The following is an 11,667-nucleotide window of genomic DNA, read 5'->3' as shown; positions in this document are numbered from 1 at the left end:
AAAGACGAGTAGATGAGGCACTTAGGGACATGGTTTAGTGGGTGGTGGTGTTGGGTCGATGGTTGGACTCGATGATCTTAGAGGTCTTTTCCAACCTCAATGATTCTATGCACCAGATGAAAGAGCCAGCAATGATTTGCAGGAAGGAGATAGCTGGTAAATCACAGAGCTGTTTCAGTCTAAGGAAGTTGTGCAACATCTTTCACAGGAGATTTTCAAGCACTGGTACAACTGTCTCCTCCTGCCCCTTCCCGAAAGGCCGGGCCTGCCGCAGGGCCAGCGTGGCAGGGATGTGGAAGAGGCAAAGATAATGGAGAAAGGAGGGGATGTGGCCATGAGCAAGACGGCCAAGGCGTGAGGGAACAGGGAGAGGCAAGAGGATGAGAGTTGAGCTGCAGTCCGGCATTAGTAAATCAAAGCCTTAAGTGGGTAACCCGCTTGCTTGAGTTGCTCATAAAGAAGTGGTTATTAGTTGTTACTACTGAGGAAGGAGGTTCCTCCATGCGTGGTTTTCCCTCTGTGTGCATTTAAGGACAAAGCCATGTAAAACATCTACAGAGAACATTTCCCACTGCATTATGGCAAATTTTCAGTAAGCTGTTCTGTTGCTGTAAAAATCCAAATAACATTTACCTACCTGTAAATAAGTAGTGTTTTGATCAATACAAATATTTTGATGGTAACAGGCAAGCTTTTTTTCCCCCCAGTGACAAGCTGCAATTCATCTTTATATCAGCAGCAGAACAGGCTTATGCATCTTGTAGATTTGCTAGGCTGCAAAAGTGTGTTTAACAATTTAATGTGCTTAAACAGTGAAAGATAACGGCACACCATGACACAGCTAATAATTCATATTCTATGCAGAATTGGTGTTTAAAAAAACCAGCTAGTACATTGTCCATCTGTGTGTTTCTATTTTGGTGCTGTTGTCAGAGTAACCATGACACTTTACGCCAACTACTGTCTCTTCTTCTCAATGTAACAAGATCTGTATGACAGATTAATACAGATTACTTCAATAAATCTATCAATTCTGTGATCTGTAAAGAGCTAAGGATACGTACATGACAGTGTATTTCAGGCATGGAAGAAGTGTTTAACTTGAATTGCAAGTGCGTAGCCGCTCACAGGATCAGATTCCACGGGGTGTCCTGCCCTACCAAACACTAATCTCTCTCCTTGCGTTCCCCAGGAAAGCACAGCAGTTTTTATTCTGTCTGCAGCTGAAAAAAAAAAAGTGGGCTGAGGAGAAATACTAGGAGCACAATTTCTTTTTACTTAAAGTATAGGTTTGGTTTGATCTCCCCTGCCTTGATGCATGTTTAAAGATATTGTGTAAACGTCTCTTACATTAAACACATTCCCTGCAGTCCAGCAGGACTGTGCAGGTTGGAAATACCTGCGCTGAAGAGCCCTGCTGTTAGCTCGGGACATGGGCAGCTCACATTCAGGACATCAATAAAAACTTCTTAGGTAATCTTTATTGGCAACTTAAGTAGTCCCTAATTTTTACCATTAGCTTTAATGTGTAACCAAAACTAAAATGAGATGATCTACTCTCAAATTTCAGCACTATGAGAAAAACTAGATTTTATTCATATATGTTATTTCCAATCCCAGGCAGAAGAAAACTAGGTTATAGAGACATTCGGAGCCTGAAGAATGACTTCAAAGCCCAAAAGATTTTTTTTTCCCCAGTTTTAAACGTGAAATTCCTTATTTGGAATGAACAACACCGCTTCTACTCATAATCAGTGTAAGATACTAATAATCCACACCAAGAATTGCATCCTTTCTATACCACCATAATTATTTCCATCAGAGAAAAGAAGAGAAACACCACTCAAAAAAATCCCTTTGCCAACCAAAACATCAACATGAAATAAATTCTGTAACTCAGCTCAGGCATTCCTAAAGCATTTCAAAGTGTTAAGGAACAGAGACGTTTAATGTAGGCTTTGAGCACGTTCGTTAGAAAGTGAAAACTGAAAGTAAATAACCATTAGCACAGAAAAGAAACTGCTTGACTAATATTATACATATATTGAAATCCTTTTCAAAGGGATAATGAATTCCTTCCTCCTGCCTGTTTTCCACCACATAGGCACACTTCTAAACACAAATTATTTGACTCACAAGGAAAGACATCCAAAACATCTTCCATTCCAAGGCCGTTCTCCTGACTCTCCCATTGCATTAAGTGCTACTTTATGGTTTTTTCATATTTATCAACCTCTCGGCTTTTGAGTAAACTTATTCCAACCAATCTGCCTTTTCTGTTCCTTTCCCTATATCTCCTTATCCAATTAAATTTGCTCTTCCATTAGCTTAACTTTGAATTACTGCGTAATTCTCTTCAATTTCGCATAAAATACCATAAACAGAAAATAGTTGCCTTGTTAGGTAGGCAGATTTGGAAGGGTGGCTAACAGCATTAGGTATTTAAGAGAAAGCATATTGCATAATTTTTAAAGATTGTAAAAGAGACTAGACTGCTTACTAAACAGTTATGTCATACAAAAAAATCAGTAAAGAGTGGATTTGGGGTTCATTAATCAATACACAAGCTTCAAAGGGATGAAGGAATTTTTAATATGTTGTATTGATTTCTAAGAACTAAGAGAGAACACTGACCCAAATACTGAATGTAAATATATTTCTAAGAAATTTAGTGGGCTGTAGAGTAATAGGGCAGGATAAAGCAGGTGACAAGGGAAAGGAAGTGGCTTAACCAAAGAAAATTTTACCCCATCCTATAAGGTGTCTCTTTCAGTGCTTCATATTTTCACGGCTTTTTGGCTGGAGCCTGGAACAAGACAGCAAGATAACACCGTGAAACCTCTTGATTAAAGCGACACGGGGAACGTTGTTACGGAAACCTGCCGTCTCTGTGAGACACGCGCACACGGCAAAGGTGAGGACATGTGCAACAACCCGATGGGACCTGGGAAGAAAATGATCCAAAACATAGAAAGACTGGTATTTAAGAATTATTTATTAATACAAACACGTCTAGCAACTTTTCCCCGTGTACTAACAGCCTTATCGGAACACCAGTAAATGCCAATATGCAAGCAAGAGACACCTTAGTTCACTGGATATTATGCAGTGGAGAGAACAGCCAATTCAAATGCATTTTCAAAGGTGATGTTCAAAGTAGTTGAAAGAAACCAGTGAAAGCCTTCCTCGTACGCCATTATGCAGCAAGGTCACATTAGTACGCATTAATGAAGGACCGTACACCCTACTTTTGAATTGTATTTTCAAACTTGTATCACGCCCTCAAAGGTATTGAGCCAGGTTTTAGTATTTCCCGGTGGTAGAGACTGCAGGGGTAAACCTGGGTAACTGCATTTAAAGGCATATTGCTTTCACCATTAATATGCAGCTTCAGCATATGTTGAGACTGGACTTTCAGACTTACATACATTAGATCCATTTTCTAAAAATAGATTTCTGTCTAGAATAAGTGCCATTCTTTTGCCTGATCTACGAATCCTCAATTTCAGACAGCTCACCGTGAAGAGATTAGTTACTCGTTATCAGTATAGTCTTCATTCACCTTTAGACTCAGCTCAGGTAAGTCACGTAAAATGTACATGTCTTTCTTAAGCACCAGCAAGATCAGATGCATGTAAATACACTATAAAAAAAAAAAAAAATCCTGTAACCAAATACTTTTTCTAGCTCTTTGATGAAGAATCTGAAATTAGTTAGTCATCCACTTGTACAGGCCAATGTCAGCTTTAAAAGCACACCAAATTCTCTCTCAGTAGTTTAAATGTAAATTTTAAGTCCAATTTTTTTTTTTAACTTTCAGTAAGCCAGAGCAATCATACTAATTTCAGTTTAAAAGAATGGATTATTTCCTTCCACATTACTTAAGATGAAGGTCTAAATATATACATATATATTAAAACATATATATTAAAACAGTGAAAGACATAATTCAACTTTTTTTTTCGCCCCTGAATTAGGGTGGGCCCTTAGTAATAATAACCTTGATTTTGTTCAGTTTGGATTTATATGCAAATATCAGAGGAAACTTAAAATTTGTTCTAAAGAGAATATTCTTCCCATGTACATTGTTTTAATAACAAAAATAAATATATATTAAAACATATATATTAAAACAGTGAAAGACATAATTCAACTTTTTTTTTCGCCCCTGAATTAGGGTGGGCCCTTAGTAATAATAACCTTGATTTTGTTCAGTTTGGATTTATATGCAAATATCAGAGGAAACTTAAAATTTGTTCTAAAGAGAATATTCTTCCCATGTACATTGTTTTAATAACAAAAATAAATAACCAAAAAGGTTCATTGAGTAAAGTAGTTTCAATTCAGCTTTATGGCCTTGATTTCATGAGTAATTTACTGTAGAGGCCTCAACAGACACCTCAGAGTTGTTGTTCTTGTCCATCTGTTACTACTCTCTTCTAAATGGGATTAAAACTAGGTTAAGAGAACTGCCTCCCATTTGAACTACGTTTTTGGGTAACATTTTAGGATTTTGGTCACGCTAACGGGATGCACAGAAACAGGATGTATGGAACAAGTGACAACCGCAAGGCGTTCGGTAGCTATACTGCCACGCTTGATAAGCCAGTCAGGGCTGGGTTTAGGCGATGCGGAGTCCAACGCGTACCATGCCATGGGTGCCCTTGCACACCCCACTCTCCCTGAAAGGGCACAGTTTTTCATTGTAACTTGAGTTTGCTCATCTATCAGTTCCCAGGTGAAGACAGCAGTCCTACTTCAGTATCAAGCACCTCAAGGTGGGAGCTTTTTTGGCACAAGAACACATACTAGTAACGTCCCCGCCTACTCAAAGTGCTTTCACTATTTTCTTTCGTGTTTCCTTTCTCTACATAGCATCGGAAGAAAGAGGTCTTAATGGACATCTGGTGTAGCCATGGTGACCTCCTGGCATCTCAGCCTGCGGAGGCCAGGAGAACATCACTCAAACCTCCTCAGGCACAAGGAAGTCTTCACGACCTTTCAGTTCCAACCAATCCATACTATCCCAACACCTGGCAGCTGAATATCAGATGGATCTAGTTCATTTCCCTGAAGTTTTGGCAGCACGGTGGACTGAAGGCAAATACCCTTTTACTACTGCTATTTTGTATAAACTCTAAGTTTTATTTATTTTTTCTGTGTTCCATGGAGGTAGCATTGGATGCAGCAGGCCTCAGCATTTAGAACATCTGCAACCTCATGTTCATCGGGGGGGCGGGGAGGAAAGGCACCGTCTCGTCTTCCACACATATATGTGCCGTCAGTCTGCAACTGCTGAAACCAAAGCTGGCTTTCTGGGTGGCTTCGTACTTTCTGAAAAAAGCTTTGTAAGCCACTGCAGGAAGAGGATACTACCATCCATTAAAGTTACATGGGCAATCTGTGTCTCAAAGTCCCAGCTTAGTCATGCATTTAAGTGCCCAATTTCCTCCATATACCAATTATGCACACATTACGAGTATTTTCCAATTGATATCAACAAAGCTGTCCTGTGCATTGCAGATAACAAACGTTAACATGTTCTGCTCCCTGCTCGCTCCTCATAAACATATACCACATCGCCTCTCCACGGCTTCTAAACCTGCCTCACTTGTACATCTAATTTTTCTGTAGTTCCCGATCAGCCTGTTAGCCTCTCTGACCACCTTCCCTGGAGTATGAAGAATTAAGCAATAACAAGGAGACTTTATGCTTTCACATAGTAAAGTACGAAACTGGCTCAGAGCTGCATGTGGTGGTAAGTTTCAGTAACTCCACAGCTCAAGGTTTTCCTCTGTTGAGGAAACAGGCCAGTTCCTAGGGAGGACCTATACTGTACAGGACTAAGAAACCTTCTACATATACACCGTAACCACATGAATATCAACAGGAAAACCACCGATGGAAGTAAGCTGGGCCTTGTGTGCCAGACCAATTACTGTGTATGAAGAAAGGGCAGTTTGCGGAAGCCCAAGCACCAACCACTTAGAGCACCTCCTTAGGCGCACAGGGACTTCAGCTGTAGAGGTAAGCATCTAAAATTTTGAATTTCAAGCATTAACTGCTACTTTGGGTCTAAACTTTGTTGATCCAACCCCTGTATTAAGACAGAAAGGTACATAGTAAGAGTGGTACTACAATTGCAAGGAGTTAAAAATGCAAGTCTCCACTTTTTAAAAATACATCAATAAGAAATATTTATTCCAAGCAGTCTTGTTTTTCGAAAAACATTCTATTTATGGTTAGTCTTTGTTTTCTGCCCTGAAGCCAATCTGCAATCTAATGAACCAGAATTTTTTTTCTTTGAGGCCTCCACACTTTTGATATTAACACTTCGTGTGCGATTCACCTGTCTTACAGATTTTAGAATGGAAAGTCTACCTTCAGGAGCCATAAAGTAGAAGCATAACCTAGTAAACCAGAGTACTGCAAATACTCTTTTTAATCAGTCCCATTGAAGAATTCGTTTTCCTGAGAAAAGAAGATACAAATGCTAGGAAGGAAGATCTAGCTTCTACCTCCTATTCCAGGGGCGCCTAACTTGATCTGAATGATTTCATAGTACAGTGCTTTAAACAACTGCCTGAGGTTCTTGACTAACCGAGTCTGCAGAACCACAAAGTATCTGGAAGCCTTACAGAGCCCACTCACCAGAGGAGATCTTTTTGACACCTCTGTAACACAGCGCTGTTTTCTTCCTGTAGTTCATCTCATCTATCTCCACAGTGATTACGAGAGGCAGACAAGATTGTTCTTACCTTCAGCTGTTGGGTTTTTATGGCAGTGTCACAGTGCCGATAGCAAAGTAAATCCAAACACAATCAAGAGCAGCCATGTGATCATCTTCCACTGACAGATTTGATTATTTTTTTTTCCCCAGTGTTACTGTATTTAGTAACATATAATGAATTTCATGAACATACCTCCATGGAATTTAGCATTGTCAAATCGTGCTTGTTCTTGCTGGCACAGTAAGATTAAGGGTATTTATTAATCTCTCAAAATTTTTTTGTCTATACAGAGTGGAAGCTACAGAAGCACCTGATAGTCCAATATGGCAAGAACATACAAAGGAATAGCACTGCAAGTTATCATATTACAGGCTAACTTGGAACATAGCATGACACCACGTAATTGTTATAAAGCTGCTCTGCAGGAGGTAAAAAGACATATTAGGTTGTGAAAAAGCCAAATACCTTTTCTATGTACTGACTGCGGGTTTATGCAGCATTATGGGATAGTCGGTAAAGCCTAGCAGAGACATCAAGGGATAAGACAGTATTTAAAATAAGTTACTCCCCCCACGACTTTTTTTTTTTTCCTTTTTAAAAAGGAATAAAACAGATACAGCACTGCCGGACTACACATAAAAGACTTGATCCTGCTCCGCTGGCAAGTCATTTTACTTCTGACTACAGAAAGAAACCATAAAATGCCATCAAGGCAGAGCAGTAATGTTTCATTGCCACATTGTATTGATACGAGGTCTTCACAGCCTATAGTGTAGATTAAAGAGTTTGATCCTTTGGTCTTATTTGCTGTATTTTATTCCAGTCAAGCTCAAAAGCCACCAAACAAACAAAAAAAACCCCACAATGGAGTGCTTGCATAAAGCAGACAGAAAAGACGATGTAAAATTGTGCTCTCTAGTGGAGAAATTTGATTTTGTGCAATAAAAGTTCAAGCCATTGTGACCCATCCACTTGACCAACAGGTTTTCAGTGGAGAGAAAGCATGAAGACTTTCCACAATATGAAAAGAGCGCAAATGCCTAGTTCAACAGATTTATTATAACCAAGATAGATTTATACTGAGTTACATGACAGATTACAGCTAGATAAAGTTTCTAAATATACAACAAAAAAAATACCTAAGTCCTAAAGCATGCTTTTACATTTGTTTAGATTTTAAAAGTAATGGCACCTATAACACAATAGCAAAACATTTCTTTTTAATGGTGTGACACTTTAATATGGTCCTATATAATACTATATAGTCTGATGAAAATAGGTTAGTTTTACACCAGACAGTGCTACTTCGCTTACATAATGAAAACTAGGATTTTTCTATAAATAAGGGTTTAATAAGATAATTCTCTGTTGATTTATTTTTAGAGAGAAGAACTGACATGATCACCAACTCCTTTATTTCTAGTTACACATACACCACTAATCTTAAACATACTGAATGGGTCTTCAGGAAATACTAACTCCTGTTCAATTTGTTTTCTTACAGCGTTAACAAAATACAACCAATTTTCTTCATGACAGCTACCCTACCACTAATTTTTCTGGGCAGGTATGGACCAATGAATGCATGAACTCAATTTAATAGCAGACGAATTAGAATCTATTCTTTAAAACAACTTGGCCACTTTACGCTTCCTCAACAGTATACAGGATTTAGCTTCTTTGAACTCCGTATCTTAAGTAGGCTGTTGGAATAAATCTGAAGTTAGAAGACAGAAATATGAAAGACTTTAAAAAGCTAAATGTACAGCTAACTCATGCTAATTTTAAAATATATTAAAATTTGGCGTGTATTCTAATTCAAGAGTAAGGATCTAGCAAGTCATGGATATTACATTTCTCTTATGTCATTGCAGAATGTTATGATCAGCTGTTGACTGTTACAGAAAGTAACATTCTCTCTTCCTCTTTGGCCCTTAAAGATGAAATATAGGAAGGGGGGGAGGTTTTTTTTGAATGCATACAGAAACACAGGGCTACCTTTCATGTTTTAAGTTCCCTAGTATATTCAGAAAAGACAGCCTAACAATTCGGTATATTCAGAAAAGGCAGCCTAACAATTCAGCAAAGCCAGCAACCTAGATTTAAGAAGTATCACAATCCACAAACAGAATCATACAAGTTAAAAGATTTGCCAGCTAGATGGTTTTTTAAATAGAAAAAAGTTCATAACTGATCTTACGCCTAGAGCAAGAAGGAGGGAGTTCCACTGACTTCCAGCATAACTGGTGCTGATATGGCAGCAATTTTAACACTTGTATTTAGTTAATCCCATGACAGCAAGCAGATTTCCTAAGTTTCTGCACCGGTAGTCATTCAGAATTTTAGGCTGGGGAACAGTTGTCAGTGATTGGGTAAAAGAAAAACCTAGCTCTACTTCAGCAGTTTTGTCATGTCGCTTAATAGAAAGATGAATAACAACTGAGTGATAAACTGTAGTTTGGGTATGGCTAAACATCCGTATTTATGAAGTGCTGGAACTCTGCAAGACACTGTTTCCATTTAATATTCTCCTGCAAGTTTTCACAATATTCTTTAAGTTTCTGTCCTTCACATGGCTGTATCACTTAAACCATACTTCCTATTTAAACCACATGCAAGAAAAAATTTAGTTTATCTAAAAAACAAAACAAAAACCACCTCTCGAAATTAAGGAGCCAGAAAGACAAGTGAGATACCCCTTGAAGTCCTGTGTAGTTATTGTAACAGATAGGTAACAGAGAGAGTGACCTTAGATCTGTTTAGTTTAAAATTCAATAGTAGTCATGCAAAATTAACACACAGTTGTGAGCATACTGTAGCACCGCTCGAGGTTATCCGGTACATATTATTAGCTCTGTTGTAGTAATGCCTGTCAGTCACACTACTGCATGCATGGAAGGGAGGCAGCCCAGTAATTGAGAGAAATGTCTTGTTTTTCTAAGCCTCGTTCGAGAGCGGGTATGTTTGCAAAACCTCCATTTTTAGCTACAAAAGCATTATCACAGCAAGGCAGACGTTTCACTGGGGTTTGCACACTCAGCTAACTATATTACGTTAGAGTTTGTTCACCACCAAAAGACATTAAAAAAAATACCAAAGTACAGCTCAGTAGATTTATGCATTAGGTTGTAAGCCATCTAAAAAACAGGTCTAAAGTTACATTACAGGCTACGAGATCCTACTTAGCAATTCAGTTTGGCCCACGTAAGAAGTGCAAACATGTGATATCTTCCAATTAAATCAACCTCTGCATTTCTTGACAGGAGAAAGAGACAGAGACCAAAACCCCAGAAAATTCATACTGACTTCCAATCCCATCCTACAAGACAACTTCGTGAGGTTTTTGGGACACAGCTAGGAAGTCATCCACAGTGACAAATTACAGTTGCTACTACAACACTATCATGACAGACCATTTTAAGGATAATTTGCAGTAACTCCTTCAGAAGCTATTATGCAAAGAACACCAAAGCTTGCACTGACCTATTTATAATTCAAGTACTCTCCCTACTCCACGATAAAGAGGTTTTTGAGAATATGGAAGCTCAGTCCAGGGGGTCCTCATAAGACAGAGCAGATTTCAGCCTTCTCGGTTTCCTATATCTCGACAGTTGCAGAAGTGCCATTTGTATAGCCACCTTTAGACTTCATGTGGTCCTGAATTGATACAGCCTAGAAGAAAAGTTTATTAGAACACGCATCTTATAAAGTCTGGTTGCCAGAGCAATTATTAAAAGCATCAATTTGAAGAGGCAAGTGAGCCGTATGTTTACAGGGCTGGGTCCCAATGGTAGTAGGGAGAAATAACAACTAAACCCAGAATTGTTAAATACTACTTTAAGTCAGTGCACGAGATGGGTCTTGCTATCCAAAATCCACTTATTCTTACATCCCTCACCCTGGCACAGCTTTGACTTCAGGGTGATGTGTTATCTGGACCTAGTATCAAGTGCATCCACGGAATCCTTATCCAAAAGGTTCTCATCATATGTAAAGATACTGGGGAAATAAGCACTTCTTGCGGAATATATCTTCCACAGTATCTTATGTTTACAAACCAAAGGACAGTTCTGTTCTGATGCTATTCTATTGATGAAAAAAAAAAAAGAGTCAGATTTCTATCTCTCTCACAATCATCTAGTATTTTATTAGCTACCTGCCCTCCAGGTTACTGAGTGCAGATTTCTGCTTACGAAAGAGGTGCGCACTTACTGAGGAATAGTCACTACTCATCTCTCTTGCCCCAACATGTGCAGTGTGTACAAAGTTCATTGGTTCTCCTATCATATTCCGGTCCAGTCTCCGACGCCTCTTCTGTAAGAAAGAAGATATCTTAGGTCTCTATTCAGAAAATGTGAGCAGCTTTCAGACAGAAACAAGCAGCTGAGTTTAAAAAAAAAAAAAAAAAAAAAAAAAAAACAAACTGCCAAAAAAAAAAAAGACAGTCAGTACTGACCCCTAATGACTCCTCATGGCAACTGGGCTGGAGTTTCAGACTGTTTGCAGTAAGACAGGGTTAAAGTCACTTTTATTACTGTATTACTGCTAAGTGAATTTTAGCAAAAACTTCCTTTAACATTGGAAAGTTAGGGCCTGAGAACTGCAAACAGTCGTATGGGCAAAGTTTCTGGCAAAACACACATAGTTTAAACATAGTTTAACAGGTCTGTATTTTGCTGTTGTGTTACTCAGCCCAAACTAATCGAAACAACATGACAATGAAAGTGTTTTCCACATAACTGAAAGACAAAATTTCAGATCTGATAAAGGGTGGTGGTTGTGCATCTACCTACCGGCTGGGGCTGTTCACCATTGCACCAATTAAAACAAACCAGGAATTCAGTCATTATATTTTTCAGTAGGTAATAAGTTCTTGTTAAGTGTAATTATTTCTCTGGGAGTTAAAGCAGTTCGAGGACCAAGATGCAGTTCCTAA

The 11,667-nt window shown here is 38.6% G+C and overlaps 1 protein-coding gene across 1 annotated transcript; it reads right to left on the bottom strand.

Moving 5' to 3' along the window:
* Positions 1-9,288: 9,288 nt before the first annotated feature.
* Positions 9,289-11,667, bottom strand: LOC103896632 (CDC42 small effector protein 2-B). The gene is made up of 3 exons (XM_009276511.1): positions 11,525-11,667; positions 10,944-11,045; positions 9,289-10,403 (listed from the first exon to the last, which is right to left on the bottom strand). The coding sequence occupies exons 1-3, from the start codon at positions 11,576-11,578 to the stop codon at positions 10,329-10,331; spliced, it is 231 nt and encodes a 76-aa protein (XP_009274786.1). The 5' UTR covers positions 11,579-11,667; the 3' UTR covers positions 9,289-10,328.

The sequence above is a fragment of the Aptenodytes forsteri genome, unplaced genomic scaffold, assembly GCF_000699145.1.
Source record: "Aptenodytes forsteri isolate BGI_AS27 unplaced genomic scaffold, ASM69914v1 Scaffold1, whole genome shotgun sequence".
Lineage (NCBI taxonomy): Eukaryota > Metazoa > Chordata > Aves > Sphenisciformes > Spheniscidae > Aptenodytes > Aptenodytes forsteri.
Note: the sequence above shows the minus strand (reverse complement) of the source record. Positions and strands in the feature narration are given on the sequence as shown.

Excerpts from the sequence above, each read along its gene's own strand:
- LOC103896632 (XM_009276511.1), bottom strand. The coding sequence starts at position 11,578 with ATGACTGAATTCCTGGTTTGTTTTAATTGGTGCAATGGTGAACAGCCC. Across the intron at positions 11,046-11,524 it reads ATGGTGAACAGCCCCAGCCG|AAGAGGCGTCGGAGACTGGA; the intron begins GTAGGTAGATGC and ends TCTTTCTTACAG. Across the intron at positions 10,404-10,943 it reads TGAGTAGTGACTATTCCTCA|GCTGTATCAATTCAGGACCA; the intron begins GTAAGTGCGCAC and ends CTTTTCTTCTAG.